The 22,911-nt window shown below is 45.0% G+C and overlaps 1 protein-coding gene across 4 annotated transcripts in view; it reads right to left on the reverse strand.

Moving 5' to 3' along the window:
• PWWP2B (PWWP domain containing 2B) overlaps positions 1-22,147 on the reverse strand; it is a 34,106-nt gene extending 11,959 nt beyond the window's left edge. The window contains exons 1-2 of one of the 4 annotated variants that reach the window (XM_083505985.1): positions 21,826-22,147; positions 17,125-17,524 (exon numbers count right to left, since the gene is read on the reverse strand). In XM_083505985.1, the coding sequence (XP_083362111.1) occupies positions 17,125-17,267 (143 nt within the window). In that variant the 5' untranslated portion in view covers positions 17,268-17,524; positions 21,826-22,147. Of the gene's footprint in view, positions 1-17,124; positions 17,525-17,864; positions 19,991-20,588; positions 21,136-21,825 lie in introns of those variants that run through there. The other 3 variants (XM_083505983.1, XM_083505984.1, XM_083505982.1) reach the window with 3 other exon arrangements.
• Positions 22,148-22,911: the final 764 nt, after the last annotated feature.

A 22,911-nucleotide genomic window follows, 5' to 3' on the forward strand; every position in this document is an offset into this window, starting at 1 on the left:
CTTCCGCTTTAGAAAGGTAGTTTTGCTCTTTGTATGGAGAGCCCAAGCAAAGCTATGTGCTAAAGATTCCTCTCATGTGTGGCCAGTGTTAGAAACTCAGGTATATAAGCTAGGGGCCAAACAGTTCCTAGGTTATAGTCGCCAAAGTGGAATGCCTAGTTACCATTTTGGGGCCCGGCAGCTCTAAAGTCTTATTTTTAAAATGATGGACCAACTGTGACATCTGGCTAGTTCAGATGACAAGCTTGACCTAGGTTAAGAGCTTTGAGAACTTACAGAAAAGTCACTTTATCCAGGGGCAGTCTACACATATATTAGCCAATTCCTACCTCTTTTTTCTTAATGGTGACACGAATCATACATAACATTAAGAATATCTGTGAGCAGGGCAGTGGGGTGGGGTAAGTATAGACAAGCTATAATAGTTAACTATAACATTTTTCACTGCTCCTGCTCAGCCTGAACAGAAAAAGCATTTTGGTTCCTGAAATTCACTCTTGATTGTGCAGATAAAATATAACTGATAGAATTCTACAGGATGGGGTATTAGCGTGTGAAAACAGTCAAGATCCAATTATCCCCAGGAATGCACCTCCAGATGGTGGAGGTGTCCGGGACCATTCTGGCACCCAGGCATCTTCACTTGGTTGCAAGTGGACAATAGTTAGGTGCAACATGCGCCTGGCTAATTTCGAACACTAAAAAGTTCCAATGAAAAGCAAGCACAACGCAGGAAGGGTGAATTGTGCATAGCCATCAAGTTCTCAAGATAGACTCTTATGCTGTGTCCCCCCCCCCAAAAAAAAAACCCCTTAGCGTTGCTTGGGAACTCTCAAGGAAAAGCGGTCCTCTTCACACAGCAGTCATTACGGTGCCAGGTGACAAAGCTACTTCTTGTTAGAATTCCTGCTCCATAATTGCAGTCATGGGATTTTTGTCTATCACATGATGGTGTATGTTTTGACTCCACAGAGTGGGAAGTGACGGAGACAGGATGTTTGTGTTACTGTGTTCTGTGAAGTGGGACTATTGTCCTTTGTTCTTTTTCTCTTTGTTGTCTGTTGCTAGAGAGAGGGGGAGCCATGTTGCAGTGCTCCGTGTGTGTTTATATGTAAATAAAGTAGATTAGCCAAAATGCTGAGTTGCTGAGGTCTGTCACTCAAGGTGTGCAAACTCTGCGGATCCCTAAGTGTGCTGGTGTCTGTTGGCATCGGTCGCTGTGATGTTCAGGCTGAAGAAAGCTTTTGAAGCTCCCGAACGATCGACCAGGAGGGAGAGAACATGCCAGTCGGGCATGTGTCTCTGCCAGGGACCTACTCGAGAGTAGGGACAAACTGCATATGAATAATTCCAACCTGTGGTGAAGCATGCTCACACATACAAAACAATGTGGAGAAACAAGCAAGAGTGAAGATTGTTGGGGTTACATATTTAGGTACAAAAAAACCCCCATGAAGACAAAAGCTTTTAAACAGAGGACAGCAAGGGCTGTGACATCTAATTTATTGGGGCATTCATTTGATGATGGACTTCTGCTCCAGACACAAAACTCATTACTCAAGCAATAAACCAGTTGTTCTTCTAGGTGCCCCAGCATTTCTGAGTAACTGGTTCCCAAGGAACATATTGGCTCTTTTTCTGTTACTCAGCTCCCATGAGGAATCCTGAAGTTTGTAAATTATATTGCACCTGAAAGAAATGAACTAGCTGTTCTCAGGCCACGTAAGGGTGGAGCAGAAAGTTTTCTAGTGAACTCTCTGGCTCAAAAGGCAACAGGTAGATTGGGATGTTAGAGGAGGATCGGGGAGAAGACACGGAAATTGAACCTTACTTCTCTTTTCTGTGGCCTGTTTGTTTGTTGCTGCTGCTGCTGCCAGCACCACAGACCTGGTGCAATTTGCTGCCCTTACCAGTCTGGAGGGCAGTAAGCTCTGACTTCTGAAGCCAAATCAGAGCAAAGGCATTATATAGGCCAACCTCATTGGCTATGTGGCACCATCACAAAGCCAAATCTGAGTGACGGCGGTGTTCTCTCCCCACTATTTCAGCATCATGGGAGCAGCAAGGGGGTCATAAGTACCATCCTAGAGGAATGGATGTTCTCTCTTTGTAATTTATGAACACAATGGGGAAGAAGTAAGGGCAACAGTCATTTCAGCTCATGCTCTACATTCCAGATACCCAGCCTTTTAAAATGCAATTCCTGTTTATATCATATCATTAATGAGCAAACTGAGGATGGACAAACATGGGTTCGTTTCATTAGAATGAAAAACATACCTTTGTCTATTTGATGTCGCTCACCTCCCCCACATTTAGACTAGATTAGCCCACAGGAAATAAACCCAGACTGTTGAAAATAAGGCTTATAAAATAAACCTTTTTTTGGTATAATCTTCTTTCAAGTAAAGCCCTTAATAGCAAGCAAGAGCTTGAAGCAACTGAGACTGCTGAATATTTGTTTAGAAGCAGGCTTTTGATGAAGGTCAGAAAAATGCTTAGAGACGAAAAAATTATTTTAAAGCAGCCGGTCAGTTATCTCATCCGCTTGAGGAGAAGGCAGGTTTTAAAGGCATCAAGGAGGATTAGGGTAAAAGTGTTTAATGTTCAGTAGGTTGGTGGGCAACTGTTGCCTGCAAGTTGGATCTGAAGACCAAGTAAACTCCTCTTTCACCTCTCTCCTGTTCCCCTACAACCCACCCAAAGCCTCTCTGAATGGTCAAGAGTCCCTCCTGAACAGCACAGTGCCATGGCAGGGAGCAGGGGGCTTCGAGGTATGTGTGTCAAATTGCCCAAAAGGAACCTCTTGCCATCCCCAAAGCTGAAATGGCATGGATGTTAACAGCCACTACAATGATAAATTAAAGGAGTTAAAGAAATGATATACAGTGGTACCTCAGGTTACATACGCTTCAGGTTACATATGCTTCAGGTTGCAGACTCCGCTAACCCAGAAATAGTGCTTCAGGTTAAGAACTTTGCTTCAGGATGAGAACAGAAATCGTGCTCTGGGGGCGCGGCAGCAGCAGGAGGTCCCATTAGCTAAAGTGGTGCTTCAGGTTAAGAACAGTTTCAGGTTAAGTACAGACCTCCGGAACGAATTAAGTACTTAACCTGAGGTACCACTGTACTGAAAGTTAGGATTTTCAACAGCCTGGTGCAAACCCATATACAGTCGTACCTTGGAAGTCAAACACCTTGCAAGTCGAACGCCTTGGCTCCCAAACACCACAAACCTAGAAGTGAGTGTTCCGGTTTGCAAACGTTCTGTGGAACCCGAACATCTGATGCAGCTTACGCGGCTTCCGATTGGCTGTAGGAGCTTCCTATGGCCAGTCGGAAGCCGTGTCTTGGTTTCCGAATGTTTTGGAAGTCGAACAGACTTCTGGAACGGATTCGACTTCTGAGGTACCACTGTACTCTATAATCTGTGCATGGCATGGATCTGAATATAACTTCTACGTTTGCCCTGAAGTTAAGAAACGAAACAAATATATATATAATTATTCTTCTCATTAACCACCAAATTATTAATATACATAGCCCTACAAATGAGATTTAAGCAGCCATAATGTGTGGCATTTCCAATTGCTCTAAACCAATTAATTTTCTCATTTGGCAACTCGTCTTGCTCTAAAAGTTCCCTCTTTGAAGGCCTTCTTGTTTCACGTTAAATGTCAAAGGTTTAGGTGCAAAGGTAGGAGGGCAGGTGGGATGTTGTAAATATGGCCAAAGTACAATGTTCTTTAGTTGGGGATGTGGCCTAAATGTGACCAACTGACTAATTTTCTTTTAGAGATGATGAGTCACCATCTAAGCTTTTACTCAGAAGCTCCTCAACCAAACAACATGTACCATCTTCCTTCATGTTCCACCTTTGTCTCAAGTGGCTTCCAAAATGGCCACCACTCTGGTTATAATAAGTTAAAGGAATCATTGACTTACTGCAATTTCTTCAGCCACCCAATAACTAACAATCTCTGAGCCATGCACAGTGCAATAGAAGGACAAAATACAAAAAACACTATTCTAAAAAGCAGCGCAGAACAAAGAGAAAACTAAAGTCATGCTTTTATAACGCAACTGCAGTTCAGTTGTATATACCAAGTTCTCAGTACTCTGCATAGTGGAAGAGGGCAGGATTGTGTCAACCGCACAATACCTCTATTCCAGAGAGTGAACAGAGTTAGACAGGATTGCCAGCAAATCCACAAGAACATTCAGGAATCCCATCAGACGCCATTAGCCTCCAAGGGCAGATCACCTTCATGGGTCCTTTGTCCTTGCAGAGCGGAGAGGCCATCATGTGCCTAAATTTCTACAGGAAATTATCTGACCGGGATCCAAAATGCTCAAGTCAGGAGGTGGTCTGTTTGAAATTAATTTCACTACACTATGTCTGGTGGAACTGCCCAAGGGTTCAAACCTACTGGCAGCAAGTCTCTTAGAGCCAAAGCCAACAAACAGAGAGAGACAAGCCCCCAACTCCCAAACAGTGCAAAACATTGTTCAATTTAATACACAGCAATCTCAAAACAAATAGGGAGGTGAAGAGAATCAGGATCGCAATGGCTGTCCCTGCTCCTGGCTTCAGTTCGTTCTCCCAATTGTCTACACTAACCTGGTGTGGGGTGTGTGTGTGTGTGTGTGTGTGTGTGTGTATGCATGTGTACAGCACTTGTACAGGCATGGCTCTCTCCAAATGACCTAGAACCCTAAGAAATTGCAGATTACTGATCACATGGAAATCTGTACATGTTGCAGATGCTTGGGCTATGTACACATAATCAAATGAATTCGTGGAACAAGATTGAGATGGCATTTCCTGATCCAATCCTTTATTGTTCTTTTAATTCACTCTGCCACTCCTCCCGAATTCCAGTTTAACTGGAAAAACTCTAAGCTTAAATCCCAGAATTAAAGAGCATGCTGTTTTCACTTGCTTCTGCTTAATTGATCAGTCAATTAATTGGTGGGGGGGGGGCTTAATCCATGAAAAAGGTACATGGTTGCACGTAATCTTGAAGGGAAGCATTTTTATTTCTCTCACACAAAGGAGGGACTCTAAGATTTATTCTTTTCCTTACATTTACACGCCACCTTTCCCCCAGAAACTCAGGGAAGCATACATTGTTCTCCACCCATTTTATCCCCATGTCAACTCTGTGAAGTAGGTCAGTATGAGCAGTGATGAACGAGCCAAGATCATCCAGGTGGCTAGACAACATAATAAGGATTTGAACCCAGGTCTGCCCAGTCCTAGCCAGACACTCAGCATGTGTACATCATCATCAAAAAAAAAGCATCCCTCTTGTTTCAGAAATCTTGTTTCTACTCATTTTTGATGAATCTATATTTCAGAGAGCTATCAAAATATCTTTGGTCCAGTTGCAGGCCTAAATCAAGTATTTAGCATTCTCATTTATATTTCTACAATCAATCCATATACAGTGGTACCTCGGGTTTACATACGCTTCAGTTTACAGACTTGGGTTAAGAAGTTTGCTTCAGGATGAGAACAGAAATCGTGCAGCAGTGGCGCGGCAGCAGCAGGAGGCCCCATTACCTAAAGTGGTGCTTCAGGTTAAGAACAGTTTCAGGTTAAGAATGGACCTCCAAAATGAATTAAGTACTTAACCCGAGGTTCCACTGTATACAGAAAGTATATATATGTTACAGCAAAGAACTCCCGAGCTGTTGCAATAGCAGCAGGACACCAGAAAAGAGGCCAGCACAACATTTGGCTGACTGAAGTCTAGCGCAGGGGAGACTGAAGTAATATTGGCAGCCAGCTTTTGAAGACTCAGCTCTCTTGCGTGGGAGACTGCACCAACCACTTTGTACTCAGGTCTGCAATTTAGGGGTCAAATCCAGGCAGCAATAGCACTCCAGAGTGCCGTTTCTGTGCCTGGGGAAAAGATTTGCATGCAACATGGGTCACAGGTCTCCATAAAAGTGCCACCTGGAAATTAGTCTACTAAGATACATTATATGGCCTCAAGTGCAAGGTCATTTAAAAAAAAAACAAAAAACCACCCACAAAACCCCCTAATGTTGGCACTTGGGTTCTTTTTCAATCAACGATACCTGGCTTCCACAAACTCCCCAGGGATGCAAAGCTGCTTTTGCAAAATTTCTAGTCAACTTTGATGGGCGCAAAGAAAAGTACGCAAGCAATGCAGAACTGTCTTTTTGAAAGTTATCAAGCCATATTTGCCTCCCAAAACTGCAGTCTAGTGCCTTGGCTATTTCAGATAATTTTTTACTTCTGATTAGCAGGGTGCCATTCAATTCACGAGCTCAAATCCTTACAGAGATGCAAGCAAGCAGCTCCATTCATTTCAATGGAAGGGCATGGTCTGTGCATCTGTTCCTTGGCATTTATAAGCTGCTTCCATCCGCTGAATGAAAAGGTTTTCCATATAGGAGCATATTAGTGCCCTTGGACAAGGAACAAGTATACCAACTTCACCCAAAAGGTTCACTGAACCTGTGGAATAATTCTACTTCATGAAGATTTTAACTTTCATTTTCCAAAATATTTTTTTTAAAATGATCACTTTTCAAATCTTCACTGCAGCACAAACTGAAACATAACTTCAGTCTCTTCTTTCCCATATATTTAGCGTGTTCCCTGTCAAATCTTTCACTGGTCCCTTACTGAAGGGGGGGAGGGATATTTCTTTTGCAAAGCTTTCATTTGGCAAAATAAAAACTGAAGCCAGAACTGAGCAAATCTGATTTCTACAGTAGAGAATGTGTGTTTCCTTGGTTCAGAATCCCATTTATTATCCCCGCCCCGCCCCCCCCCCCAGTGTTGCCATCTCTGGCTATTGCATTTGGGACAGCAAGTAAATGTTCAGAGACAGCAATTGTACTCCTTACAGCACTGGTCTACTTCTGAAAGTGTCAGTGGTATAAAAGAGAACAATACCCCCAATTGTTCCTCATTATGCCCTGGGAGGGGGAGAGAAGAATACTTCAGCCGGAACTATTTTAATCCCAAGAGGATATTATTGCCCTGATCTTAACAGAGATTTTTGAATTAAAGTGGTGCTTTGCAGAGAGGGGAGGCTTTCGCTGCTGCCTTCAAGAAAGTTGCCATTAACACCCGTAACCAAAACGATACCTCCTTGCTGTCGAGAAGGCATCTCCTAAAAACTTCTGGGTAAACACAGACCTGCCCTCTCCAAAGCCAAGCCTCCTTTCCCATCAAATATAAAGATGTTCAACGTCTACTATTCCTTCTCTATGCTCAGAAGAGCCAGTTACCAGAATGGGCATGCTATACTAAAGCCAGGACAGGCCACACACATCCGTAAAATCTTATTTGTGTGTGCCTGAGTACTGACTGACAAAACCCCAAGTACTCAAGCTTTACAAAGACCAATTTGCACAATCCAAAATGGAAGTAGGATGAGACAGTCTTCCAGAGTACCTGATGTCCTCCAGCTGCTTTAGGCCACAGTTACCGTCAGCCCCTAGCAGCGTGGACAGAGGTCAAGGATCATGGGAGTTGTAGGTCAACAACATGGGGAGAACCTGGGTTATATGGGGTAAAGGGATAGGGCACTCACCTCACACACATTCCCAGCATGGAGACAAACACACTCAATCAGTGGCAGCTAGACTGGTGACTGGGAGTAACCGCTGAGACCATATAACACTGGTCCTGAAAGACCTACATTGGCTCCCAGTACGTTTCCGAGCACAACTCAAAGTCTTGGTGCTGACATTTAAAGCCCTAAACGGCCTCGGCCCAGTATACCTGAAGGAGCGTCTCCACCCCCAACATTCTGCCCAGACACAGGGAACCAGGCAGAGGGCCTTCTCGGTAGTGGCGCCTGCCCTGTGGAATGCCCTCCCATCAGATGTCAAGGAAATAAAAAACTATCTGACTTTTAGAAGACATCTGAAGGCAACCCTGTTTAGGGAAGTTTTTAATGTTTGATGTTTTATCATGGTTCTAATATTCTGTTGGGAGCTTCCCAGAGTGGCTGGGGAAAACCCAGCCAGATGGGCAAGGTATAATTTATAAATTTTTATTATTATAATTAGAACCTCCTACCTCAAAAAAGAAATTAATAAGTAGCATGCTCACTGGCTTGATATTTCACTTCATTAGACAGATTGTTCTAATGAACTTTTCGGCAGGGAAATATTTTATTTTATTTTAAAGGAAAATTGAGACTAAAATATCTGAAGGGCAGTCACATGGAAGATGGAGCAGGCTTGCTTTCTGCTGCTCTGGTGACTAAAATTACAAAAAGGAGATTCTGAATAAACATGAGGAACAACTTTCCAGAAGACATCTGAAGGCAGCCCTGTTTAGGGAAGTTTTAAATGTTTGATATTTTATTGCTTTTTTATTCTGTTGGGAGCCACCCAGATTGGCTAGGGGAACCCAGTCACATGGGCGGGGTATAAATAATAAAATTACTACTACTACTACTACTACTACTACTACTATCATCATTTCTGATGTTAAGAGCTGTTTCAACAGCGGAGTGGACTACCTCGCAAGGCGGTGGGCTCTCCTTCACTGGAGGTTTTTAAACAGATGTTGGGTGGGCATCTATCAGGGATTCTTTATCTAGGATTCCTGCATTGTAAGGGGTTGAACACAAATCAAGAAGGAGAACACACCAGGGCATTCAGATACATTATACAAAATACTGGATGCTACGGATAGAGGCCAATTTTCATCAAAGCCACAACCATGCGTTATCAGTTGTCGCTTGGTATATATGCGCAAAACGCATGCAGTTTAGTTTATGCAAAATTCATGAAGGTGTGCCCATTCTATGCAGCCAAGAAATACCTTAGTCAGCTGAGGCCCAGCATCAAAACAACATTTTCCATTAGGCCCTTAGAGCTGAACAAATACGCCCTGGTATTCAACACGCCTCCAGCTGCCTGATCCTAATGCTGAGGCAAAGCTGTGCTGGGCTGAGCATCAGAATCCCAGGACAAGCCATGCTCAGTCCTCTTCCACTGACAGTGGAATCAGTGTCTGGAGTAAGTCAGAGAGCATCATCTGTGACGGTGGCTGGGCCAGTGTGGGTGGGTAGGTATATTTAAGGAGCAGAATAAGGGTGGGAGAATATGGTTAAAAATAGACATGTAAAATGAGACATTTAGCTCATTGCGATTTTAAGTTTCCACTCGAACCTAGCTTTTTTGTTATAAAAACAAACAAACATGAAAAACAGTTTGCCATCACAACGAGGACACTATTTTTCCAATTCTGTATCGTGTTTACCTACAAGATAGCGATATTGGGAAACAAAGCCAATTAATTTACACACAAGAAAGAGAGAGAGACCATATAAATAATTTACATGGTATCTGAAGAAGTGTGCATGCACACGAAAGCTTATACCAAGAACAAACTTAGTTGGTCTCTAAGCTGCTACTGGACAATTTTTAATTTTTTTTATACATATAAATAATGTAACCTCAGATGACATTAGATATAGAGTGAAATTTAGTTGCCTTTTATCAGGCAAACGGCACAAAATAAGCGTCAACCTGGGAGACAACGATACAAAAAGATCTGTGGTGAAACATTCATTTCAGTGTGAATGCGACCCCAAGTTACTCCACAGCCCTCCTCAAGGCTGGAACAAAATTTGCCACTGGCACTATGAATTTGAGATACTTTTCCAGCTCTGTTTCAGAGTCCTTTATTTAGCACATCTTACAGAGCCTTGAATTAATACCCTCATTTTTCTCATCAGAGTATACATGCCATATATTGAAGTCTATGGGCACAGAGTATATAGGGTTTCCAATGATGTGTTATCCTATACATTTTCAGGGGAGAGTTGTCTGGTGGAAGAAGAGGCCTTAGCCTTCACACCAACTGTGGATTCTCCCTTGCAAAGGCAGTTTTAATTTGTTCAGTCCTTAAGTTGGACTATGGAACAGGCTGTAAATCCAGTTGGGGGGGGGGGACAAGCACCACCAAACACAGATGTATCTCATGTAACAACTGGTGAGAAGAGAGTTAAGTATCTTTCTCATAAATCCTCCTCTACAAATGCCCCCTCCCTTATATCTGAGAGACCGCAGAGACTTTATCTTGTGATGGAGTCAATATTATTCTTCCCAACGTTAGCTGCCAAGGGGTGGCAGAGGGCAAAGGCAAATCCCTGCAAAGCTAAATAGCTACAGGAAAGACTTGAACAAGGGCACATCTGAACTCCTACCTGCCAGATGACTAAGCCTGCTAAATAACTAAGCCCAGACTTTCCAAAGGGCACTTCCCTCTGCTCCATGAATGACTAACACAAGCATGGGCACTGCTAAACATGACAATTCAATAAGCAGCTGTTAACTACCTCTTTAAAATAGCAGGCTTTCACTTTCCTAACACCTGCTCCCTTCTTCTTGGCCTGGCCTCCATTTTGCGTTTTGTTCGGTGCGCTTAATGTCAAAATAAAGATGTTCCAGAGACCAAGCTGGCTTGGAACAAGACACCCTTTAACTGGGAAAGAATCCCATACTCAGATTCATTCTCCTCATTGTAGCAAGTGCTTCAAACTGGTCCCTGGAAATTCAAAACAGTTGGGCCTTGGCTCTCCTCTCTTTCTTTCTCTCAACCATCCATTCTTAAGACTAATAGAGATGGATGAAACCCTGCATGCCCTTAATACCGATCTTCTCCCAACACAGTTCTTCAATGATGGAAGTATCTGCTGGAACAGCACAGAAGGCTACATATTGAAAATACCCAGTTGCCTTTCTGGGCCAATATGCTCACACCCTGGAGATCACCAAAGCGAGCAGAACTTGTTGGGTTTGGGGCACATCAGTCCCTGTCTTAATATGTACACTTGCAATGCTTGCATTACAGAGATGTTATACTGGGTTTATGTTAAAAATAAAAAAATTCCTTCCAGTAGCACCTTAAAGACCAACTAAGTTAGTTCTTGGTATGAGCTTTTGTGTGCATGCACACTTCTTCAGATACCAAGTGTGCATGCACACGAAAGCTCAAACCAAGAACTAACTTAGTTGGTCTTTAAGGTGCTACTAGAAGGAATTTTTTTATTTTTGACTATGGCAGACCAACACGGCTACCTATCTGTAACTGGGTTTATGTTACACAGGGCTAGATTTTGGCATTTAAGAGAAGAGCAGCTTGCCAGTGAAACCAGTTACTCAGAGGGCTGGTGAGTTCTCCCCATCACTCAAGGCCTTCAAGCAGAGGCTGAACGGACAGAGGGCTGGATCCTGAATTTCTTGCACTGAACATGGGGAGATGGAGCAGGAGGCCTACAAGGCTCCCTCCAACTCTAGGATGGAGCCTTCTAGCAACTGGTAGATTCAGATGCACAGCATCTATACTTGTGTGCCGTATAAACCTATTTACCACATTTGCATCCTTAAATACAGCCTGGAGGGAGCAATGAGATTTATTTCATCTTTGCAACAACTTCATTGGAGCAGAGGTGAGTGAGTTAGGAAGGTGTACCTTCATCAGCTTTTAAACAGCTCCATTCAACTCTTGAGTACCTGCTCCCAAGAATCCCTTTCAACTGGCAGAAGTTTTCAGCCCTTTGTTCTGCCATTCCAAACCCTCAGGGCTTTTTCTCCTACTATACTATGTTATCCATGTCTCATCTGTCCTGTTGCTGCCCTCCTCCCCATTCTCATTTGGTTCTCTGCAACCAAAGTTGCTACATTTCACAAAGCACTGATGGCACCCCAATAAAGCCACAGTCTTATGCAAACTGACTTGGGCAGTACATCCTACGCCTTGGTACTCATCCATTTTGGTTCTTGAATGCCGCAAACCTGGAAGTGAGTGTTCCGGTTTGCGAACGTTCTTTGGAAGCCTTGGTTTCCGAATGTTTTGGAAGTCGAACGGACTTCCAGAACGGATTCTGTTCAACTTCCGAGGTATCACTGTAGATGGCAGCAGGGGAGGGGAGGGGAGGCAGAAGTATTTACAATCTGTGGTTTCATAGAGATGGAGAGCAACAAAAAATTGTAACTTAGTAGTTGGTCAAAAAATTGCAGAACCTTTTTAAAAAAATAAATAAACAAACAATTGGGAACCAGAAAAAAGCCCTCCCTGTTATCATATTATTCCTGCCCAAAGCAAATACTTGTCAAAACAAGGCTAAATAAAGAGATGGGCAGCACACCTACTTTTATCCAAAATTTAACCCCATAGGCAGAATATTTGGTGTTGCAAATGGGTGAAGGGCAAAGCAGCTGGGTGCATTGTAAAACGGGCTCAACATGCCTCTGTGTGGACAACCAATGTTCAGGCGACTGCAAATCCATCCAACAGCTTACCAGGGGATGCAGCCCCAGCCTTCTGGTGACCAGGACAGCGAGCAGCACACAGATATCCTCCACAGAGATTCCATTTGCTGTGCTGCTTGGAGAATATAAGAAACGCCAGGAGTCTCTTCCACACAGGAGAAACCTCTCCTTTCTTACCTTCCTCAGCAGCACAAATGAGAGACACCCCCCCCCCCCTTGTTCTCTCTATGTGCCAAGAGAGGGACGGGGGACCTCAGAACAATAACAAAGTGGTAAGCCAACCCCGTCATTTGTGGATACTTAGCTGCAATATAAGCACAGTTTCATTTCACTGTAAAACATACAGGCATTCAGATACTGAATTTAACAATGTAGGAAAACAGCAAAAGGACATGCAGATTTGTCTGCCACAATAAATCAGGAAGTCAAATGGTTGAGCTGGAAGCCCAGCTGCTTTCTGAGGTCCACTCTCCTCCCCCTTTCGATTTCAACCTCTTGATAAGTGCAAATTAGAAACTCCAGCGCACATCAGTCATTTGAAAAGAGAAGCCGCTCTTCTCTTTCCCAACCCTCATGCTGCAGGCATTCAGGCCATAACTTCTCTGTGCAGAGACAAGGGCTCCCTTCCCTCTCCCAGATCTGTTCTTTATAGTCATATTTGTGCATCCTTCCTTGGGCGTTTAATTCTTCTAGGATCTTGTTACATCTTTTACACAGCTTTGGCTATTCTTACCGTTTCCAATCGCATTGATTTCCACATGCAATTCTTTTCCTTCGTCTCCCACCTATACTTTTTGCTCTCTAGTCTAGCAAGATACTGCAGCTTTTACTTATGTTGGGTTCTTTCCCTTACTCAGCCATTCTGCAATCCTGTGCACATTTACTTGGGAGTAATGCCTATTGAACTCCATGGGGCTTACTTCTGAGTGGACATGGGTAGGAGGACTGCACCATCAATATCTTACGCTCTTCTCCAGGATGCCCCTTCAAAGAAATCTTTCAGGTAACAACTTTAAAGCTCTTGGTTTGACCAGGGAGTGTATGAAAAGGGCAATTATGTTAAACCGGCCAAATAAATCAACCTGCAACAGATGGCAAGGCAATTCTGGAATCATTTTCGATAGCTGGAAAGAAGTACATCAAACTGAATATGAAGTATCTTAGTCCTATTGAAAAGAAAGAGTAGAAAGAGGTTAAACAAACCAGGAGGAGGAGAAGGAGGAGGAGGAAGAGGGTGGGGGGATGGGGCCAGGAACTGTGCTCCAAATGGATAGGCACCAAGCTTTTGAACTGCCTGGGAGGTTTGGAAAAGAAAACAATAGATAAGCTATTTAAGCCTTGCATTAAAAAGCAACCCAAAAGGGCTGGTTTACATTGCCTTTACCCAGGAAAGTCTGCTAGGAGGAAACTGTCATCCAGCCAAGGCAAGAAAATTACAGAGACCCCTCGATCCTGCCCTGTTATTTGGGGGGAAACATTTATTTATATCGAATAAGCTCAAGCGAGCAAGCAGATGCAACGCAGAGGAGTTAAAAAGATTGTAACAAAGGCACCTGGTTTGAGAAGTGTGACAAGTCAGACAACAATACACTGCACTAGGTACATACACCAATAGACAGGCTTTGATTTATTGTCATTTTGTATAAATATAAGTATATGAAGCCCATAAAATATGGGTTGAATGTAGCCTTTAGCACAAGGGTAGGGAATGTTGGGATGCGGGTGGCACTGTGGGTTAAACCACAGAGCCTAGGGCTTGCCGATTGGAAGGTCGGCGGTTCGAATCCCCCTGATGGGGTGCGCTCCCGTTGCTCGGTCCCTGCTCCTGCCCACCTAGCAGTTCGAAAGCACGCAGTGCAAGTAGATAAATAGGTACCACACCGGCGGGAAGGTAAACGATGTTTCCATGCACTGCTCTGGTTCGCCAGAAGCGGCTTAGTCATGCTGGCCACATGACCAGGAAACTGTACGCCGGCTCCCTCAGCCAGTAAAGCGAGATGAGCGCCGCAATCCCAGAGTCGTCCGTGACTGGACCTAACGGTCAGGGGTCCCTTTACCTTTTTAGGGAATGTTATTCAGTCTGAGAGCCAAATTCTGTGCAGGAGGGGCACATGCCACTGGTGTGCAGGGCCAAAGGCAGAGCAGTGAACATGAATACAGTGGCACCTCTAGTTACAAACTTTAATTAGTTCCGGAGGTCTTTTCTTAACCTGAAACTGTTCTTAACTAGAGGCATGCTTTCACTAATGGGGCCTCTTGCTGCCACTGCGCCACCTGCACACGATTTCCGTTCTCATCCTGGGGCAAAGTTCTCAACTCGAGGTAACTCTTCCAGGTTAGCGGAGTTTGTAACCTGAAGTGTTTGCAACATGAGGCGTTTGCAGCTCGAGGTACCACTGTATTAGCTTTGTACATTAAACTGGTTTCTACAAACACGCGGACATCAGTCTCTGTCCTCCACCCAGCCAAGCAAGTAGCATGATCACAGCACAAGGACACATCCCAGCTGGGCAAGAACACTCAAGGAGGGTGCAAAGCAGAGCGAGTTAAGGGGTGTGGCCTGGGGAAAGTCCCATGAGCCAGAAGAAAGGTTGGAGGGCAACCAAGAGCCACAGGCCCACAGGGGATGCAATGGTATCAAACTATTCAGCCTTAATTCTGCACCAAGTTAAATAGCAAACTTAAACTGTTACAGTAGTGTGCTTTGTGCTATTTTTTATTTTTTTTTAGGGAGGTGGTGTAACTTGAAATAATGCAACAGCCAGGAGAGAAAAAGAGTGAATCTCAGAAACCAACATTCAAAGGGCTGGAACTGCCTATATAGAGGAGGAGGCAGAATGGCAGAGAAGCAACACAATGTACAAACAAACACGAAAACTGCTCATTTGGTTGTCTGGTGGAAACTCAAGGGGCTTTGGTGAGTGAGCCCCTGCCTTCCAATGTGTTCCAACAGGGATTGCACGCAAAAAAAAATCCCAGTGCACTGTGGCCCATGTTAATTTGCTTCAGAGTCTCAGGTGCCAGGAAGAAATCAATACAGCTGCAGCAATGGCTGGACACATAATGCAAGCATTTCTGTGGCTAGTTTGACAATATCAGAAGCAGTAACTTAGCTACCTGGACAATGAGAAAGGTGGGGGGGAGGGGGGAGAAGAGCCACAGAAACCCACCATTAGACTGAATATAGTGTCTGCCGATGAAGCAAATTTTACATTGTTTGGTCACGGAGTGCATGTTTACATGCTGAAAATAATGAAAAATATTCACTGCGGGGGTGGGGTGGAATGCACATGAAGCCGTATGTTAAAATCACATGCCATTTCTATTAATGGCTGCTGGCATATCTAATTATGAGATAACGCCTGCAGGATAATTGTCAAAGGCTAATGGCTGCACACTGCCTGTGGGTGGGGGGAACAGTGAAGCTGTCACCAAGATCAAGTCCTTATTACAGAAAATGAATTTGGGGCCTCCAGAAAGTGGCAGGTGTTTATTTACAATTTCTCATCAGAAAACAGAATGGCCCATATTTGAGGAGTGCCTTGTGATCACTGCTGTAGAGACTCTCGATTTGCAGTTTGGGGTAGTGGGTGTATTCCAAAGAAGTTTTGGCTATTTTAGGACAAAAGAATGTGTGCACAAGGGAGAGAGAATCAGTGCCATTTCAGGTTATTTAGAAAGGAGTGTTTCAATAACATGGTTAAGCTCAATGTTCTATCATTGGTTGCTTTTCCAGCTTTGGTTTGGCCAAGACAAGGCTCTTTTATTAGAGGACCTTATATGTGCACTTTAACAAACCATTAGGAGCTTTATTTATTATGCACATGGAATTCTTTCATTTTGATAATCCTGCAAAGCAGGCAATTTTATACATACTACATGTGGATAACATTATTCTCTACTACAAACACAAAGCACCAACCTTTGTTCATTTGCAGGGATTTCACCAAACATAATAAACCCTAGATTGGGAAGGGGGGGAGGGCTTTGCTGCTCCCCTTTATATTATGTACCTATGAGGTTTCCTTCCTACACACACACACTCTCTCCAATGTCGGTACTTTTGCTAATTTCAGAAAGAAAGAAAAATGACAAGCTGAGGCTGTTTCAACTCAAGATAAAGGCTTTCTGAAGTGTGCAATATTTTTGAACAAAGAAGTCTGTAATTATGGCAACATGTGACATCATGAGGTTATCATGTTGCTGCACCAGCAGCCACCCATAGGCAGCACAAAGTGGGGCTTTATCAGGGGGGAAAGGAGGAAAAAACTTTTAGCAAAGTTGCAACATTTGGAGGCAACCCCCCCTCCCTCCAACAGAGGAAACACAGAAGTTTGCTGGTTTGAAAGGTGAAGGCAACGCTTCTCCTCTACATGATGCACATTTTCAAAAAGAACATGCACCCACAGAAATTATGGCTCACTGCAGAAACCTTTTCAGAGGACCCGAAAGCCTTTTGCACCAATCTGAAAACTGGCTCTCAGAGAGGAGAAAATATTTCTTCCACGAGGAATTTCGAACAGAAAATGAAACCAGAACCTGCTGCTCAGAAGGGGCAAGAAAAGCCAACCTCCCCGCCCCCCCTCTCTCTGCACTTTCCTCCCCTCCCCCACTGCAACGTGCCATGCAACTTTAACTCTTTAATCAGATTATGGCCTAATCCCTCCTCCTGCCCAGCTGCTCTGCCCTCGCCCTGCAGCAGGCCCCGGCGGGGAAGGCAAAGTTCTCCGTTGCAATCCCCGCTCCCCTCCCCCGCGTTTTTGGAAGTTTTGCGCGTGCAGTGGCGGTGGCGGGGAGGGGGCGAGGGGGGAGGAAATGGGAGAATAAAGCAATTCGCGTGCCTACTTTTTAGTGCAATCCAGGAGGATCCCCGTGAAGCGCCTCTCCCCGCAGCTCAAGGTGACCACCAGGGTGTCGTTGACCATTTGCTCCACCAGCACGGGTAGCCAGGAGCCGACCTGCAGCTCCTTCGCGTCGGCCTCCTCCATGCTTTTGCGGAGGAACTCGGCGGCGGCGGCGGCAGCCTCGGGTTGCAACTGGAGTGCGGCTGCGGGATCCCAGGCGGCCTTGCTCGGGCCAGCTCCCCTCCCCCCCCCAACCCCGCCGGCCTCTGAAGCTGCTGCTGGCGCTGCTACAGTGGCCGCTGCGATGACCTCATGGCTCCAGGCTCCCCCTCAGCAGGGAGGATTAGTAGGTGCGCTGACGTCACAATGCTTCCCTCCCGGGAACGTTCCACGACGGAATCCTGAAACAATTGGCTACATTAAGGTGCTGATTATAGAACAAGGGGGTGCTTTTGTGTCCCGCCCCCTCTGCCTCCCCGCCCCACTTTAAACGGGGTGACCCCTTGAAAGGAGGACTGCCCTCTGCCCCCGCACTTGTGCTCAGAAGCACCACGCGCAAGACCGGTAACGTGGAGGGTCAAGTGACCGTCCAGAGCTAAAACAGCTCCCGTCTCTATACTGCAACGTTTTCAAACGAGCGAGCAGGAAAAGCAGATTAACCTCCATGCATTCCCCACCCCCACCCCAACAGATAACAGTGGCTGAAAACATGAGATTTTCTTCCCCAAGCTAGATATTTACCTGGAGTGGGTGACACTGCAACACACGCCTCTGCGTCCAGTAGGTTTCTGAACAAGCTCACAGTTAAAGTGAATTATTTCTTATTTCCCTTTAGATACCCGAGTTAAGCAAGGGCAACCTTTTTTTGGTTTGCAGACCAGACAAAGGTTCTGACTACTTCAACACCTGGGGGGCCGTGTGTTCGAGTTGCCTTTAAAGTTGATAAATACATAACACCACTTTCGCCCTTTCAAAGCTGGGAAGTAGCCAGGCATGCTCAGAAATGAGTCACATTGAGTTCAGTGGGGCCGAATCCTAACCCTGTCTACTCAGAGGTATGTCCTATTGAATTCCAAGGTGCTTATTCCCAGGTAAGGGAGGTCGAGAATACAGCCCTTGCCATTTACTCCAGGTGAAACTGTACATTTCAATGGTGCTTTGGGCAAAATGTCCTGGGACAAAGGACTTGTGTAACCAAATCCCCAAACTTTCCGCCTACATGGACAGAAACATTTCCCACTAGCACAATTCAAAGTCCTCGGATTTGTTGGCTTAAAACAGATGGTAGGAAAAGCTGTGAGTTTGCATTTGGTGGGCAGGCCAGCCACTGAGCTCCTTTTTTTCCCTTTTCTTTTTCCTTTTTATAAAGTTTGAGGGTGGACGGAGTGTGATGACAAGAGGTCATCTTCTCCAACTTACATGGGAAATTTCCAATGCCAGCTGCAATGCAAGATATTTCATATGAAGTATGAGCTGTTCCCAAAAGGCATAAAGTCATCCCAAAACAGGATGCATGACTTTAGCTCAACCCGCCTGCGTTTGGAAATACAGATTTATGACCTGCTTTCTTCTTTGCGACACAGATTCCACATAGCTCTCTGTCTTATTAGCAGTGTACATTTACTCAGAAGTAAGGGGCTGCTTGCTTTCAGCCAAGCATCCTTAACCCTATATGTACTCACCTGTGAATAAACACAACTGAATACAGTGGGGTTGACTTCTGAGTAAACATGCACAGGGTTACATTTACAAGAATATTTTTTTCCCAGTGGTGCAATCCTATGCATGCTTACTCAGAAGCAAGTCTCGGGGTGTTCAACAGACTTACTCCCTCTTTGGTGTTAAGGACAGCAGCCCTAAACCAGGTTACAGTCCACACACTACTTTTTGTCTAGGCTCAACAGATGGCACTCTGAATGGGCAGTGTAGCTACAAAATCCTAACTTGCAAGGTTGCTACATGCAGCCAGTATTGTGCATATTCACTGAAAAGTAAGCCCCACTAATAGGATTTACGCCCCAGTAGTAAGTGTGCATACAATCATAGGCTTTGAATTGCTAATTTAAAAGGGAGGATAGTTTAGTATTATAATGCATCTGTTTAATCTGCCTGGCACCTTGATCCACATAGGTAAGTAAGCAACACAAATTTATGTGGGCGGGGAGGGGATTAGACTTCCAAGTATAACATGTTCAAGACCAGGGAACTTAAGTATCCACCCGCCTTCCATCACATCATCAAATAAAATGCTTTTAAAAAACATTTAGAAAACCAGAATCATGATTCAGCAGCAGTCTTGCTTTTGGTCACAATCAGTGGAACAAAAATAGAATGGGCAAAAGACCAGGCCACTCTCAGGGCCTGCTTTGGCAAAAACAACAAGGAAGTTAAAAAAGAAAAGAAAAAAAGGAAGGTTGATAAGTAAACACAGCGATTTGAACAAAAAGGGTTAAAGCTACTACTGGGTGTCTGTACTGTACTTGGGGGATTGGGGGAAGGGTTGGGGAAGAGATCCAAAGATTTCTTGGAATTGAAGGCCTCTGCCTGGTGTTGTGTAGAATTGCTTTCTGAGGCCTGTACCCAAAGGGAAACAAAAAGAGGGCAACTGCCTTTGAGAGGGGTGCAAGGCCACCAGCTCCTCCTGCTCCTGCCACTCTTGCAATGGCTCTTTTTAGACAGAAATCTCCAATGCTGTCAAAAAAAAATCTGTTTACTAGCACAACCTTTAACACAGTTTATCACATGAATAACACACCTAGATGGGCTGCAAGCTGTATTGAAAGACAGCCTTTCTACCTCAACATATAGTGTTCTATCCTTTGGAAACAAAGGGGGGGGTGTTTAAGCCCATTCAAAGGAAGTAATGAGGCCAAGACAACAACAAGGACAACAACAACAACAACAGCCTTCAAACAAAGCCTTTAAAGCAAAGTTCACTTCCTTGGCAGTGCAAGCCTCTACATGCCTACTCAGAAGTAAGCCCTATTGAGCTCAATGGGACATACTCTCAGGATTAAGTGGATTGCAACTCTTAAGCATGTTTTTTTCCCCTTCAAAGAACAAAGTGTTTGGCATAATTTGGAGACAGAGTAAAGAGAATGTATGGCAAACGCCACCATTTTGATAAAATAAAAATGGGTAGATTTCTTAGTCAACCCTCTTAATTTATTTTTTAAAATTGTATTTGAGTTGCATAATTTTGCTTTTGGCTCCAGGTATTCAAGCATACTGAAAACAAATGTGATTTAGAAATACAGTGTGCTGGTTATTTGAAACATTCGCTAGAGGCTTCTCCTCCTCCCCCCCTCCCCCAAAGCCCTGTTGTCCAGAAACCGTTTCTGAAGCAGGGCCAGGCAAATTCTGCACAAGTCAGGAGAAACCTTACATCCGCCTTGCCACATTTCAAGCCTCGTAATTAACCTGACAGCAGATCTATTCAGGGTGCGATCCTAGAGCCACACTTACCTGAGAGCAAGTTCCATTGAACTCAAAGGCCTCAGTTGCTGAGCAGACATGTATAGCAGCACTGCAGTCTCAATGGACTTTCTCTCTGCAAAATTATGCTCCTGGGCTTCTCGCCCCCGCGCCCCCCCCCCGCTGCTTCAAAAGCTCTTAGCCCAGACTGCAAGCAGGAGCATCGAGGATATTTATGGCCACGCTTTAATCATTCTCTCTTTCGGTGGGAAAATGATTTTGCTTTATTCGAAGTTCTCCCACCGTCTTCTGCAGCCTGGATCGGATTTTATTTGTTGTTGTTATTATTATTATTACTATTACTAAGAGCGGCTAGAAAAACGTTAAAAAGGCAAGATGGGCGCAGGGGTGGGGGGAAGAGGCTCCTAAGCAAGTCTGAATTAAACCTTTTCAAACGAGACTAATCGGAATGCCCGGAAATAACGAGGAGGAGAAAGTCTGCGGCTCCCACATTACCTGAGCGATCACTGTCTCTCTTCAGCCCCTTTAACCGTGACAATGTTTGACAATTCAGCGAAGTTACTATGCGCGGCGTTTCGTTTCCACCACGCTCCCCCTAGCGGCTGCTTACTGCCATTGCCTCGGTGGCCGCTTGGAGAGAGGAGGCGCCGCCCCCTCCTCGCCTGACAGGCGGCTTCTGCTGGAGAGGCTTTTCTGCTCCGAGATTGTGCTCATACATGTTGAAAATTCACCTGTGCAATTCTTAGACCTCTAAATCAGGGGCCAATGCTCCTTCCGGTATGGTTTATGTTCCTGCATTGCAGGGGGTTGGACTAGATGACCCCTGGGTGCCTCCCAGCTCTAAAAATTCTATTATCCTATGTGCACTGGGCTGTTCTTAATGTTGGCCCCTTTTCTGTGGGAAAAAAGCTTACTACGTTGGTGCTCCGTATGTATTCCTCTCCGGGTTCAAGGCTCTTCACAATCTGGATAACCTCTGAATGGGGCATATAAAAACACAGCTAAGCCTTAACTCTGCTTTTGCCAACCCGGTGCCCTCCAGATCTAGGGCTGATGAGCGTTGTAGTCTGAAACATCTGGAGGGCGCCACGTTGGCGAAGGCTGCCATAGGCAAGCAGGGCAGGACGCCACCTTGAATCTCAGGCACGCCCCCTCCTCTTCCGCCGGCTCCTGAACGCATTCCTAGCAGAGGATTTGCCAAAGCACCGCCCGCCCGCTCCAAAACCCTCCAAAAATAGAAGTAAAAGAAAACGGCCAGGCTACTTACTGCAGGGGTTGGGCAGACTTCAGGCTTGCGGGATCTGCTTTTTTCCCTGTTGCCACTAAAACTCTGGAGATCCACCCACGGGAGCCAGGTGCAAAATGCTCAGGCAGCGGACAAACGCTTAGAACTAAGTCGTGCACATGCTCAGAGCAGGACTTTCTGATCAATACCAGAAACCAAGATCACAAATCCTTTAAATTAATGCAGAAACTCACTCCTGGTTTCTCTCTCCACCCCCACCCCAGTCTTCTTCTTCTTCTTCTTTTAGTCTGAGGGTAGGGCAAGCTTTTTAGACAATTGGAAGCCGATTGCTTAATCCATTTGCAAATCACTCAGAGATCTTCTGCCCACCTCTAGCAATTGAACAGCAGATGATAAATGCTTGTCACGGGGGACCCGCTGCAGAAACTAGTGAACAGCTAAACTAGTAAATAGTGGCTTAGTGATAAACTTTGAAATGCAGGAGCACATCCTGACAGCACTCTGGCGGGAAGGTAAACGGCGTTTCCGTGTGCTGCTCTGGTTTGCCAGAAGCGGCTTAGTCATGCTGGCCACATGACCCTGAGCTGTACGCCGGCTCCCTCGGCCAATAGAGCGAGATGAGCGCCGCAACCCCAGAGTCGTCCCCGACTGGACCTAACGGTCAGGGGTCCCTTTCCCTTTACCCTGTGCACAGTTTCCTGGGGAGTCTGCTCCATTGAACACAGTACTGCAGGGCTTTTTTCCTGAGCTTATAAAATATGTTGACATTCCTCTGCCATACACACAGCATCTTCTATTAGTTGTCTTCTTTCTTAGAATCAGGGAATTGTAGAGTCGGAAGGGTCCACAAGAGTCATCTAGTCTGAGCCCCTGCAATGTGCAGCTCGAACTCATGGCCCTGACATCTGCCGACTGAGCTAGATTCTCCCCACCCCCTCCCAGTAAGATTAAACCTAATTGCTCAGTATGCATGTAGCCACTATGCTATCATGAAGCCTTGTGGGAGTGACGAAGCTTTCTCATTCCAAGGATTCCAAGCTTCTGGGAGCCGCATACCAGATTTTTGTGTGTGGATGGGGCCAGAGACAAAAGCGGGCGGATCAACAG

The sequence above is a fragment of the Podarcis liolepis genome (genome assembly GCF_965112155.1).
Source record: "Podarcis liolepis genome assembly, chromosome: 5".
In the NCBI taxonomy this organism is placed as follows: domain Eukaryota; kingdom Metazoa; phylum Chordata; class Lepidosauria; order Squamata; family Lacertidae; genus Podarcis; species Podarcis liolepis.